Source organism: Misgurnus anguillicaudatus, chromosome 10 (genome assembly GCF_027580225.2).
Source record: "Misgurnus anguillicaudatus chromosome 10, ASM2758022v2, whole genome shotgun sequence".
In the NCBI taxonomy this organism is placed as follows: domain Eukaryota; kingdom Metazoa; phylum Chordata; class Actinopteri; order Cypriniformes; family Cobitidae; genus Misgurnus; species Misgurnus anguillicaudatus.
Window position 1 is genome coordinate 21,039,018 of NC_073346.2, and position 11,815 is coordinate 21,050,832.

Below are 11,815 nucleotides of genomic sequence, written 5' to 3' on the forward strand. Positions count from 1 at the left end.
CAAAAGTGTACATGCTTATGTCTTTTAGACAGCGGTCTGGACTGAGCGTGTTTTTACGACGTGTCAATCAAAGCGTTGGTTTTCCTTTGCGTGTGTTTATTGTCACGCGAATGTTTAAACAAACATTGCTATGCATCTTTAGAAAGTTTTTCTTATGTTTTACAAACTTTATACATTTTAATTACATTTTCAAATAATAAAGGTCTAAAACAGGTTAAACTTGATCCCTTAGCTCTATGTTGTTTTTTGTATTTCAGTGTGTATGTAGCACCCCCATGGGTCATGGGTTAAGGGAATGTTGGCAATGTCTCATTTCACAATGTACTTCACTGCTATATAAAAAGCTCAGATGCAAAACCTGTTAAGTGCGTCTGACATGTTTTCTTGTATTTTAGACTCTTAAAAGATGCTGCCAACAAACGACCTGAGGCCAGGATCAAACAGAACCGAAAGTGTTTGATGAATGACAATGTGCTAAGAGAAAACATGTAAAAACTGATCTAAAAACATTGTGCTCGGTACATTAGGTCAGTTTGTATGGCTCAGTCAGTAACGATAGGTTCAAATAGGTGTTGTTTTGTGGCTGTTTGAACACATTCGACCACATGAGCGTCTAAACCAGTGGTCAAAAGTGGACAAACTTACAACGCCATTTACATCTGTATTTGGACAGCCCACTTGTGATCTGATTGACCAAAATGCAACCATCATATGACATTTATGACAATAAAGCTTTACTTGACTTGAAGTCAGTTATAATATTATACGACAAAAGCCAATAAAACAAGTAAACAGTAAAATTAAATTTAACCAACAACCATTATAAAATGTTTAAAGCTATAATATAAATTGCTAACAAACATGTGACACATTAGGCAAATGGTACAAAAATCAGACTCTCATGTTAGAGAGTGCAACAGGAATTTCTTGCATGTTTTACTGTCTGTTCTTATTTTTCAATGCTGTTTGTGTGCATATGCTGTAGTGTTTGAGGAACTCAGACATCCAATGGTGTTGTTGTAAGTGAACTTTGGCCCTTCACGCTGGCTGGTTGTGGAAGAGGTGTGTCTCTAGGGGAGGTGGAAGATCAAGATATACATTTTATCAGTATTTTCTTTGGAAACATGTCCAATTACATCACTTCATAAAATACTGTACACTTCAATATGTTGGTTCTTGATTTGATTATGTTAATGAAATTTCTTTGCTTTTCTCTGGTTTACAGTCCAGTGTACACTGAGTTTACAACCTTTTTACAGCAGAGGTCTCCAACCTTTTTGTGAGCAAGGGCTACCATAACGGATAAAACAATGGACAACATCATGTTGGAGACCACTTGAATCATGAGTGTTACATGCCATTATGAATGATGTATTTTTAAGAAAGGTTAAAAACCATGAAGTTTATGATGGTCAGTTTGTATGGCTCAGTCAGTAACGATAGGTTCAAAGCTTTACAGCATCATCATGATGGACTACAGTTGAAAATTAGCCTGCTGGCTAATACTGGCACATTTACAGAAATGTTTATTAATGTGCACTGTCCTTAAATAAATAAAATAAACTAAATCATGACAGCAGGCTTGAGTGACGCAGGGGGAGCGGCACTGACAGCATGGCACTGAGTACTGGACTTTGATTTTTCTTTGGACTACTTAACTACACACTTTTATATTTTTAGCCATAGACTGTCTAGACCAACTGAAGTTTATTGGATTAAGAACCACCAAGGCTGTGGGGCTTCACAAGGTAAGTTAAACTATATAAAACTAATATAACAAACATTCAAATAAAATTAGCAAATGTGTAAACAATTCTGTTCTCTCACTCCCTGTCTAGAAACAAGATGAAATTGTATTTTGTGCTAGCCGTTGTTGCATTCACAGGTAAATGATGCTAGATTCAAAGATAAGAAAACACTAAGATAATCGTTAATAACATTAACATTGGTACCTTAATTAAACTATAACTAGATGTGCATACTGTATTCTTTTGCAATTTTAGGGGATTTACAACTAAAATCATTTTATTTTGATCTTTTCCAGGTTGCCAAGCCAACCTTTTTTATGCTGACGAGCCCAAGCCACAGCTGGAGCAGCTGACTGATGCTTTCTGGAGATATGTTTCAAAGGCAACACGCACTGCCGAGGACACTCTAAAACTGATCCGAGAGTCTCAGCTGGGTCAGGAAGTCAAGTGAGTTATCCTGTGATCAAATTGCTAAAATCTCAGCTCGTATGGACTTTAAATTTTTTTTTACAAATCACAGTGCTAGATTGACACAGAGTGCTGATATGGCCAGTGAATATGCCGTCACCCTCAAGAAACATGTGGATCCTCTGACTGAAGAGCTGATGACCAAAATCACCAAGGAGGCTGAAGTGTTGAGAGAGCGTCTGGGTCAGGACCTGTTGTCAGTGAGAGACAAACTGGAGCCCTATGCCGACAACATCAAGAGCCAAATTCAGCAGAGAGTTGAGGACCTCAGGACCGCCATGGCTCCATATGCAGATTCCCTGGATTCTGAGACCCTGAAGGCCACTCTGCTCCAGAAAAGTGAGGAGCTGAAGGGAAGCGTGGAGGAGAGCGTGAAGGAACTGCAAGCTCAGCTGGAGCCCTACACCGCTGATATCAAGGAGAAAGTGGACCAACATCTGCAGGAGTTTCAGAAGACCGTGAGCCCAATTGCTGAGGATCTCCAAGCCCAGATTGCTGAGAGAGCAAAGATGGTCCAGCAGAGTTTAGCACCTTATGCTGAAGACCTGAAGGAAAAGCTGGACCCCTATGCTCAGGATTTGAAGGCCCAGCTTATCTCCCTTTATGAGTCCTTTGTCAACTAATGCTATAAAGACTTCTTATATTACTAATGGGATTGTTTATTCTTGACCCCAAAACCTCATACATTTAATACCATGCCCTAAATCAACCAACTAGGCAACAGCGTTATCTTTTTGGTCTTTCATTTGTCCATTTATAAACCATCAGGAAAAAGAGTTAGAATTAAAATCTTGACATTTACACCTTAGATATGTGTTCTCTTCTTATTGTGATAGTTGTGTGTATTTATTTAAAATGAGTAACTCTATTACTTGTCACTTAAAATTGTGTTTATGAATTGTTTGAATGCAAAGTTTATCATTTTTTTATATATGCAACAATAAAAGAGCTGACATTTATTAACATGTTTTTGCTTAAGTGTGAAGATGTGCCCAGGTTACAGAAAACAATGAATCTCTCTCAAAAAAAATGATTCATTGGACTAACTCAATACAAATGTGGGCAGGATTTCCATCCAATATGAATGTGTACCCCTAACCCCCCATTCAGACAGCCAGCGACCAGCAGTAGCAGAGCGACACGATCTCATTCATTTTAATGGTAACTGGGCGACTTCCGGCGGCACGAGTGAAAGTGACCGTTGGCGACCGTATGGGCGTGTCCAGCGACGCGAGAAAGTTAAGAAAAGTTTAACTTTATGCAAATGTCGAGCGAATTTTGGGAGCAACTACCAATGAGAACGAAGCAGTGGAGTTCACGTCATCCTTCTGTCGTCAGTTACTGGCTTAGATGGTACTCATTTGTTTACGACAAGCAGATTTAGAAACGGCTAATTGAAAGAGACGGCCGACACACAGCGATAACATCTTTGGCTGTCTGAATGCAGCGTAACTCATAAAAAACTGCTTTACACAACTAAAATATATTGAGTTAGTCCAACTCAATTTAAAATAAATGGCAATACTCAATTAGTTGCCTCAACTCAATTTAGTGTAGTCTGAATAACTCGATTTAGCGTAGTTTGAATAACTCAATGTAGTATAGTCTAAATAACTCAATTCTATTATTTTATATAAAACGTTTTTATATCATACTAATTAGCATAAGCACATGTTAGCATGCTAACAATTATAACATATGATACTTTGGATGAGCATGTGAGAAGAGACTGATCTCCAAACAGCATTAACACAATTAGTGCTCATTGAGAGAAATATTTCACATCCACAACCTAACCACAAGCGCCACTCTTCTGCACGATGGTAACCAAACAATTTGAAAAAATATAACACAAACGCTTCTAAATCAATAAGAAAAACGGACATTAAACACTGTTAAGTCTCTCTCTTTACCTAAAAACACTTAATTAAAAAATTACTCTCCAAAAGCGGTTGCATGCTAAGCATGCTGGGAAATCAAACTAATTAAATTAAAACTAATTGTGTTAACGCAATTACAAAGAAATCAATAAATTATAGTACATATTCATTTTGTGTTAGACTAATTAAATATATATACTTATTGCTCTTAATAATGTCAGGATTTTGGCAGGAGGATGAACCCAAACGCAAACACGCATAGGAAAAAATAATAATTTATTGATAACAAAAAACAGAAAACGAAAACCCACGAGGGGGCAAACAAACAGATCAAACACTAAAATTCTGACTACACTAACATAACATGTAAACAAAACACTAAACTTTAACCAAAACACACTACACTTAACTTGAACAGGAACAGGTAACTGGAACAAACTGAAGACACCGACTGGAATGAATAACAAAGAACAACAGATGAACCCGTACTGAACAACACACAAGGACTCTTAAATAGGGAGAAAGTAAATGACACACACCTGGAAATAATTACAAGTAAGGGATCGGGGAAAAAGTGACGAGACCCGGGAAATGCGTGGTCAGAATAAATCAATACAAAAACCACGCATCTCCCACATCAGTGTTTCCCAACCCTGGTCCTCGGGCACCCCCTCCCAGAAAGTTTTAGATGTCTCCTTATTTAACACACCTGATTTAACTCATCAGCTTGTTAGGGACACATGTTTACCATTTTGGAAGGAGGCTGATGAGTCGAATCAGGTGTTTTAAATAAGGAGACATCTAAAACTTTCTGGGAGGGGGTGCCCGAGGACCAGGATTGGGAAACACTGTCCCACATGAAACATTGTACTGTCAGAACCCTGCCATGCTGACTAGATCTATATACAAACAAGGATCTGGCAGGATTCTGACAAATAAGGTATTTTAAATTAATTGAACACAATTTTAATGTGTCATTTCTAAGAAGGGCTTGAATCTTTTTTTAGTGAGGATTTTTCAAATTCTAGATAATAAATGTGGGATGCCATATGATTTTTCAAAGCAAAACATTACTGTGCAAAAGTCTGCTTACTTGTAAAATGTAAACATTAAAGGTAGTTGAAGCACTGAACTCTTCTGAACACTTTTTTTAAAATATGGAAAGCAGTAATCTAAAAAAATGACTTTAGCTAGGTTTTCACTAGCAGGGTCACAATTTTTTTCACAAGTATCAGATGCACAATGGTAGATACAGGAATTAATTTTCAAAACATAAAAGTTTGTTCATATAAACAAAAGGTGACACATGGAATCAAATGTCTACACTGTAAAACCTGATAAGTTAACTCAACTTAAACCGTTGAAGCGATTGCCTTAAACCATTTAAGTTTTAAAACTCATACATATGAGTACTGTAAACTGTAAATTATAAGTGCATATGACTAAAAATGTTTGAGTTACCTTTACTCAAATATATTAAGTTTGCTTAAGTTCATACCACTAAAATAGTTTTAGTTCACCTAATACATTTTATTTAGTTCACACAACTATATAGCTACTCAAATGGTTTGAGGAAACCGATTGCCTTAAACAGTTTAAGTTGACTTAATTCAAATAAATAAGTTCACACAACTATATAGCTACTCAAATGGTTTGAGGAAAACGATTGCCTTAAATGGTTTAAGTTGATTTAACTCAAATTAATTAAGTTACATAAGATCAGAAAAACATTAGTATAAAAACAGAAAAATGGTAAAATTATTACAGTTTATTGAACAATCATTTATTTTACAAACATTGCTTTAGACATAAAACAAAAGTGTGCTTTTCAGTCCAAATTCACATTAAAACTAATTTACACATTTATTATGAAATATATCAAGTATTCATTTGAATTTAATAGACTCAATGTACTGTACACTTTTAGTCTACGCCAAACAGTGAGAAAACACAAATATTATTGTTTCAATGACAAAACTAAATAAATAGGTCCACTTGTTGTAACATTTCTTTAGTTTTTACTGTGTTAATGACAGTTGGTAGATGATAGTCAGTCAGCCTCCTCAATGGTAAAGATCGAAAACTGCTCTAGACGCGTTCATACTTACATGTGAGAAAAATATGAATAAATGTTCCACAAAGAGAGCTGTGGTATACTAACAACATAATTAATAAATGTGGTAATTTTAAGTTTTTGCAGGTGAATGATGGTTGGTTGAGAACAGTCAGCCAGTCTCCTCAATGGTAAAGATCCAAAATCATGCTGGACGCACTCGTGCTAACCTGAGAAAAAACACACAAATTTGAATTACTTTTCCACTTACAGAACTGTAGTATACTCACAACACAATAAATGTGGTAACATTACCTTTAAAAGCTTTGATAAGTGAAGGGCCATCCGTCAGTTCTTACTGAGAGAAATTTGTGTGGGAAACGCTTGTGCTAAACACTAAGAAAACCCACACAAATATGAATTTTCCATTAAAAGAACTGTGGTGTACTCACAACATAATAAATTAATAAATAAATGTGGTAACATTACCTTTAAAAGGTTTAATGAGTGAAGGGCTGTCCGTCAGTACTTACTGAGCGAAATTCAAACTTGCGTGGGAAATGTATGTGCTAAACAGTGAGAAAACACATAAATATGTAATTATTTTTCCATTTAAAGGAGTGGTTTGCAAACTGGGGGCCGAGAGATGGTGCCAGGGGGCCCCAGTTTTATGACATTTTTTGAAATACATTAATTTATCATGAATTCTGTGTAATTAAACCTAAAAAAAGGCTACTAACCAAAAGCAGTACTTTTTTGTATAATTTAATGTTTTTTTTTATTAAAATGTTGAGTTTTACAACAGTTTTTTGTCACAAATTTTCTTTGGAGGCGGCGAAGGAATGCACCGTACACAAGGGGGGGCACACGCTGAAAAAGTTTGGGAACCACTGATTTAAAGAACTGTGGTGTACTCACAACATAAATTAATTAAAAAATCTGTCTTTTTTAAAAACTTGCGCCTTGCTGCTGCATTTTTTTTATTTAATTAAAACATTGTCAGAAACGCTCACAACACTTCCAAACCTGAGTACATTAATGTGCAGTTAACCCTTGATGTGTAAAAAGGTAGGGTTAAAATGTGTCACTCTCAACGTTATATTAGTAGATTTCTAGATTAATTTCTAGATGCAGAGTTTGCCCAAGATCACATACAGTATAGATGTAGTAAAATTTCGTGTAAAATTTGTTCCTCTAATAATTTTATAGAATCAAGTTTTTAGTAATTTGCAATTAAAATGACATTCATTTTATAACATAACGTAACATAATGGCACAATTAAGCATCATTAAACAAGTTATTAAACAGATCGTAAATAAACATGCCATTTCAGATGTAACTTCTGCATGTCATGACATAATAGTTGATCAACACTTTTATTTTGGTTCTATTCACATGAAAGCTGCGGCTCAGAAGATTGTAAGAAATGTAAGTGGAAGTGCCATGGAAAAGCTTGAATGCTCTATACTATTTCTTTTAATGTCTGTTTAATGTCTGTTAACTATCTGTGAGCTGTGCACAATATTGTGCCCCCTTAAAAATAATGGTGCATGACGCCCCTGGTCTTTTCCTTGGTTCACAGAGAACATCTGAGACAGACATGTTCAATTCTATTTTGGAATTCCACAAGAAACAAAGAACAAAGAGCAAGGAACAAGAAACAAGAAACAACAAGGAACAAGGAACAAGGAACCAACAAACACATACTTTGCATACTTTCCTGGGGTAAAAATATGCAGAATAACAAGAGGGATAACAATTAACTCTTTGAGCTGAGAAAATACTATGGAAAGATAGGAAGCAAGACAAGACACAAAAAACGGAAAACATTTCGAAATAAGGGCCCCTTCCAAGTCCTCAGAATTAAAGTAATGCATAGAACTCCCGATTGGAACAGGAGAAGCCGGAGTCCGGGCTCCCGTATCCCTCACGGAAGAGATAAAAACAGAGGGGCGAGAAAGGACAGAAGCTGTCTTATCACCCTCTGCGTCATCTGCCAGCGTCTATATATCTAGTTTGACACATTATTCACGCCTGTCATGCTGCATATGACACAGCATTGAGGTTCCCTTGGAAGGGATAAGGTCCTTGTTTACCCACCATGTAAACCATGCAACTGCGTGGGGTCCCGCGGGCTTGGGAAGCCCCCTTCTGGCCACAATTGGTTTTCTCTGTTAATAATTTCTTTTAATTTAGACCCAAATCTAAGCCATGCATATAAAGCGTACGCGAGAGATGTGCGCATATTATGTTCACGCACAGAGAAGCATCCTTGTATGCGGTCGCATCCGTCAAGCACCCGCTGTGCTTTCACACATACTCCGTTTGCAGTGCGCTGTTGACCGCTGAATCTGCATATAAAATGATCGTGTGATTGACACTTTCTGTAGAAAAGCGCATAAACAATATAATAAAGCAACCATTTGTTATTTTCCTTGGTTCACAGAGAACATCTGAGACAAACATGTTCAATTCTATTTTGGAATTCCACAAGAAACACAGAGCAGGGAACAAAGAACAAGAAACAACAAACAACAATGAACAAGGAACCAACATCACATACACTGTAAAAAATGCTTTAGAAATTACAGTATTACTGGTTATTACTGGCAACTAGCTGCCAGTAACTTACTGTGAACAGTTTGTTCAAAGTTAAATGAACATGAAACATTTTCAGTCTTTATCTTCTACAGTAAGTTACTGGCAACCAGCTGGATACTTAAAGCAATGTTTTTACAGTGTACATTGCATACATTGTATACATTACATACATACATTGCATACTTTACTGGGGTGAAAATATGCAGAATAACAAGAGGGATAACAATTAACTCTTTGAGCTGATGAAATACTATGGAAAGATAGGAAGCAAGACAAGACACAAAAAACGAAAAACATTTCGAAATAAGGGCCCCTTCCAAGTCCTCAGAGCTAAAGTAATGCATAGAACTCCCGGTTGGAACAGGAGAAGCCGGAGTCCGGACTCCCGTATCCCTCGCGGAAGAGATAAAAACAGAGGGGTGAGAAAGGACAGAAGCTGTCTTATCCCCCTCTGCATCATCTGCCAGCGTCTATATATCTAGTTTGACACCTTATTCACGCCTGTCACGCTGCATATGACACAGCATTGAGGTTCCCTTGAAAGGAATAAGGTCTTTGTTTACCCACCATGTAAACCACGCAACTGCGTGGGGTCCCGCGGGCTTGGGGGGCCCCCTTCTGGCCACAATTGGTTAACTCTTTTAATGATTTCTTTTCATTTAGACCCAAATCTAAGCCATGCATATAAAGCGTACGCGCGAGATGTGCGCATATTATGTACACGCACAAAGAAGCATCCTTGTATGCCGTCGCATCCGTCAAGCACCCGCTGTGCTTTCACACATACTCCGTTTGCAGTGCGCTGTTGACCGCTGATTCTGCATATAAAATGATCGTGTGATTGACACTTTCTGTAGAAAAGCGTGCATAAACAATATAATAAAGCAACCATTTGTTCTTTTCCTTGGTTCACAGAGAACATCTGAGACAGACATGTTCAATTCTATTTTGGAATTCCACAAGAAACACAGAGCTGGGAACAAGGAACAAGAAACAACAAACAACAAGGAACAAGGAACCAACATCACATACAATGTAAAAAATGCTATAGAAATTACAGTATTACTGGGTATTACTGGCAACTAGCTGCCAGTAACTTACTGTGAACAGTTTGTATACATTACATACATACATTGCATACTTTACTGGGGTGAAAATATGCAGAATAACAAGAGGGATAATAACAATTAACTTTTTGAGCTGATAAAATATTATGGAAACATAGGAAGCAAGACAAGACACAAAAAACAGAAAACATTTCGAAATAAGGGCCCCTTCCAAGTCCTAAGAGCTAAAGTAATGCATAGAACTCCAGGTTGGAACAGGAGAAGCCGGAGTCCACGCAACTGCGTGGGGTCCCGCGGGCTTAGGGGGCCCCCTTCTGGCCACAATTGGTTAACTCTTTTAATAATTTCTTTTCATTTAGACCCAAATCTAAGCCATGCATATAAAGAAAGTGTACGCGAGAGATGTGTGCATATTATGTTCAGAGAAGCATCCTTACATGCGTTTGCAGTGCGCTGTTGACCACTGATTCTGCATATAAAATGATCGTGTGATTGACACTTTCTGTAGAAAAGTGCATAAACAATATAATAAAGCATCCGTTTGTTATTTTCCTTGGTTCACAGAGAACATCTGAGACAGACATGTTCAATTCTATTTTGGAATTCCACAAGAAACACAGAGCAGGGAACAAGGAACAAGAAACAACAAACAACAAGGAACAAGGAACCAACATCACATACACTGTAAAAAATTTCTATAGAAATTACAGTATTACTGGGTATTACTGGTAATTAGCTGCCAGTAACTTACTGTAGATTTTACATTTATGTTATTTACTGGCAACAGTTTGTTAAAAGTTAAATGAACATGAAAAATGTTCAGTCTTTATCTTCTACAGTAAGTTACTGGCAACCAGCTGCATAATTACAGCAATGTTTTTACAGTGTACATCGCATATGTCACAGGTCGGAGCGGACCACAGACTTTGTGAGTCACGCCCCTTCCTAGGTTCCACCTCGAGGAGGTCCCACAAGCACCCCAATGACCAGGCACACGAGAGAGATACGTAAAATTTCAACAAACTTTATTTAAATTATTTAAAATCAATTTGGGGAAAGGGAAAGGGGAATCTAAAATATTGTCTCTCTCTCTCCCTCCAGGGAGAGATGTGGGTCCAGAGAAGAGGGGAGGGGAAGAACAGCCAGCAGAGTAAGTACCTGCAGGGAAAGGACAGGACGGAGCTCCTTCGTCCCTGTCACACCTCCTGGGGTTTTTGTTGTTCTCGTGGCCCCCTTCTCTTCCTCCTGAAGGCAGAGTAAACACACTATGAGTATATTGGGAAAGGTGGGCAACAACTACCTGGGACCGGTGTGTCCTTGAATTCCTCGGGCCCGTCTCCAGCAGCCGTGTTCTCCAACTCAGGGTTTTGGTGGGTATCGGTGTAAGTCACTATCCTTCCACGCCAAGCCTCGAGGTACACAAGAGGAGTTAGCTTTGACTCTGGATACAGGTAAATAACGGTTGACGTTGTGTTCCCCCCCTTCTAGGTTTGCAGAATACTCAAGGTGAGTTAGCTTTAGCTCTGTGTACAGGTAAGTAACAGTCGACGTTCTATTTCTCTCTTCTAGGTTTGCAGAATAAACAAGGCGAGATAGCTTTAGCTCTGGGTTCCGGTAAGTAACAGTCGTCATTCTATTTCCCTCTTCTAGGTTTGCAGAATACACAAGGTGAGTTAGCTTAAGCTCTGGGTACAGGTAGGTAACAGTCAACGTTCTATCTCTCTCTTTAGGGTTTGCAGAAAACACAAGGTGAGTTAGCTTTAGCTCTGGTTACAGGTGAGTAACAGTCGACATTCTATTTCTCTCTGCTAGGTTTGCAGAATACACAAGGTGAGTTAGCTTTAGCTCTGGGTACAGGTTAGTAACAGTCGACATTCTATTTCCCTCTTCTAGGTTTGCAGAATACACAAGGTGAGTTAGCTTAAGCTCTGGGTACAGGTAGGTAACATTCGACGTTCTATTTCTCTCTTCTAGGTTTGCAGAATACACAAGGTGAG

The 11,815-nt window shown here is 38.0% G+C and overlaps 1 protein-coding gene and 1 long non-coding RNA gene across 2 annotated transcripts; one reads left to right on the forward strand and one right to left on the reverse strand.

The window, feature by feature from the left end:
• The first annotated feature begins 1,636 nt into the window (after nucleotides 1-1,636).
• On the forward strand, nucleotides 1,637-3,179 carry LOC129449156 (uncharacterized). The gene is made up of 4 exons (XM_055211939.2): nucleotides 1,637-1,748; nucleotides 1,839-1,885; nucleotides 2,045-2,195; nucleotides 2,269-3,179. Exons 2-4 carry the CDS (start codon nucleotides 1,846-1,848, stop codon nucleotides 2,837-2,839), a joined length of 762 nt encoding a protein of 253 aa, XP_055067914.2. The 5' UTR covers nucleotides 1,637-1,748; nucleotides 1,839-1,845; the 3' UTR covers nucleotides 2,840-3,179.
• A 1,871-nt stretch (nucleotides 3,180-5,050) lies between these two features.
• On the reverse strand, nucleotides 5,051-11,496 carry LOC129447647 (uncharacterized). The gene is made up of 4 exons (XR_012371715.1): nucleotides 10,977-11,496; nucleotides 6,639-6,718; nucleotides 6,465-6,545; nucleotides 5,051-6,379 (listed from the first exon to the last, which is right to left on the reverse strand). It is a non-coding gene; the product is annotated as an uncharacterized lncRNA (long non-coding RNA).
• Between the last annotated feature and the right edge of the window lie 319 nt (nucleotides 11,497-11,815).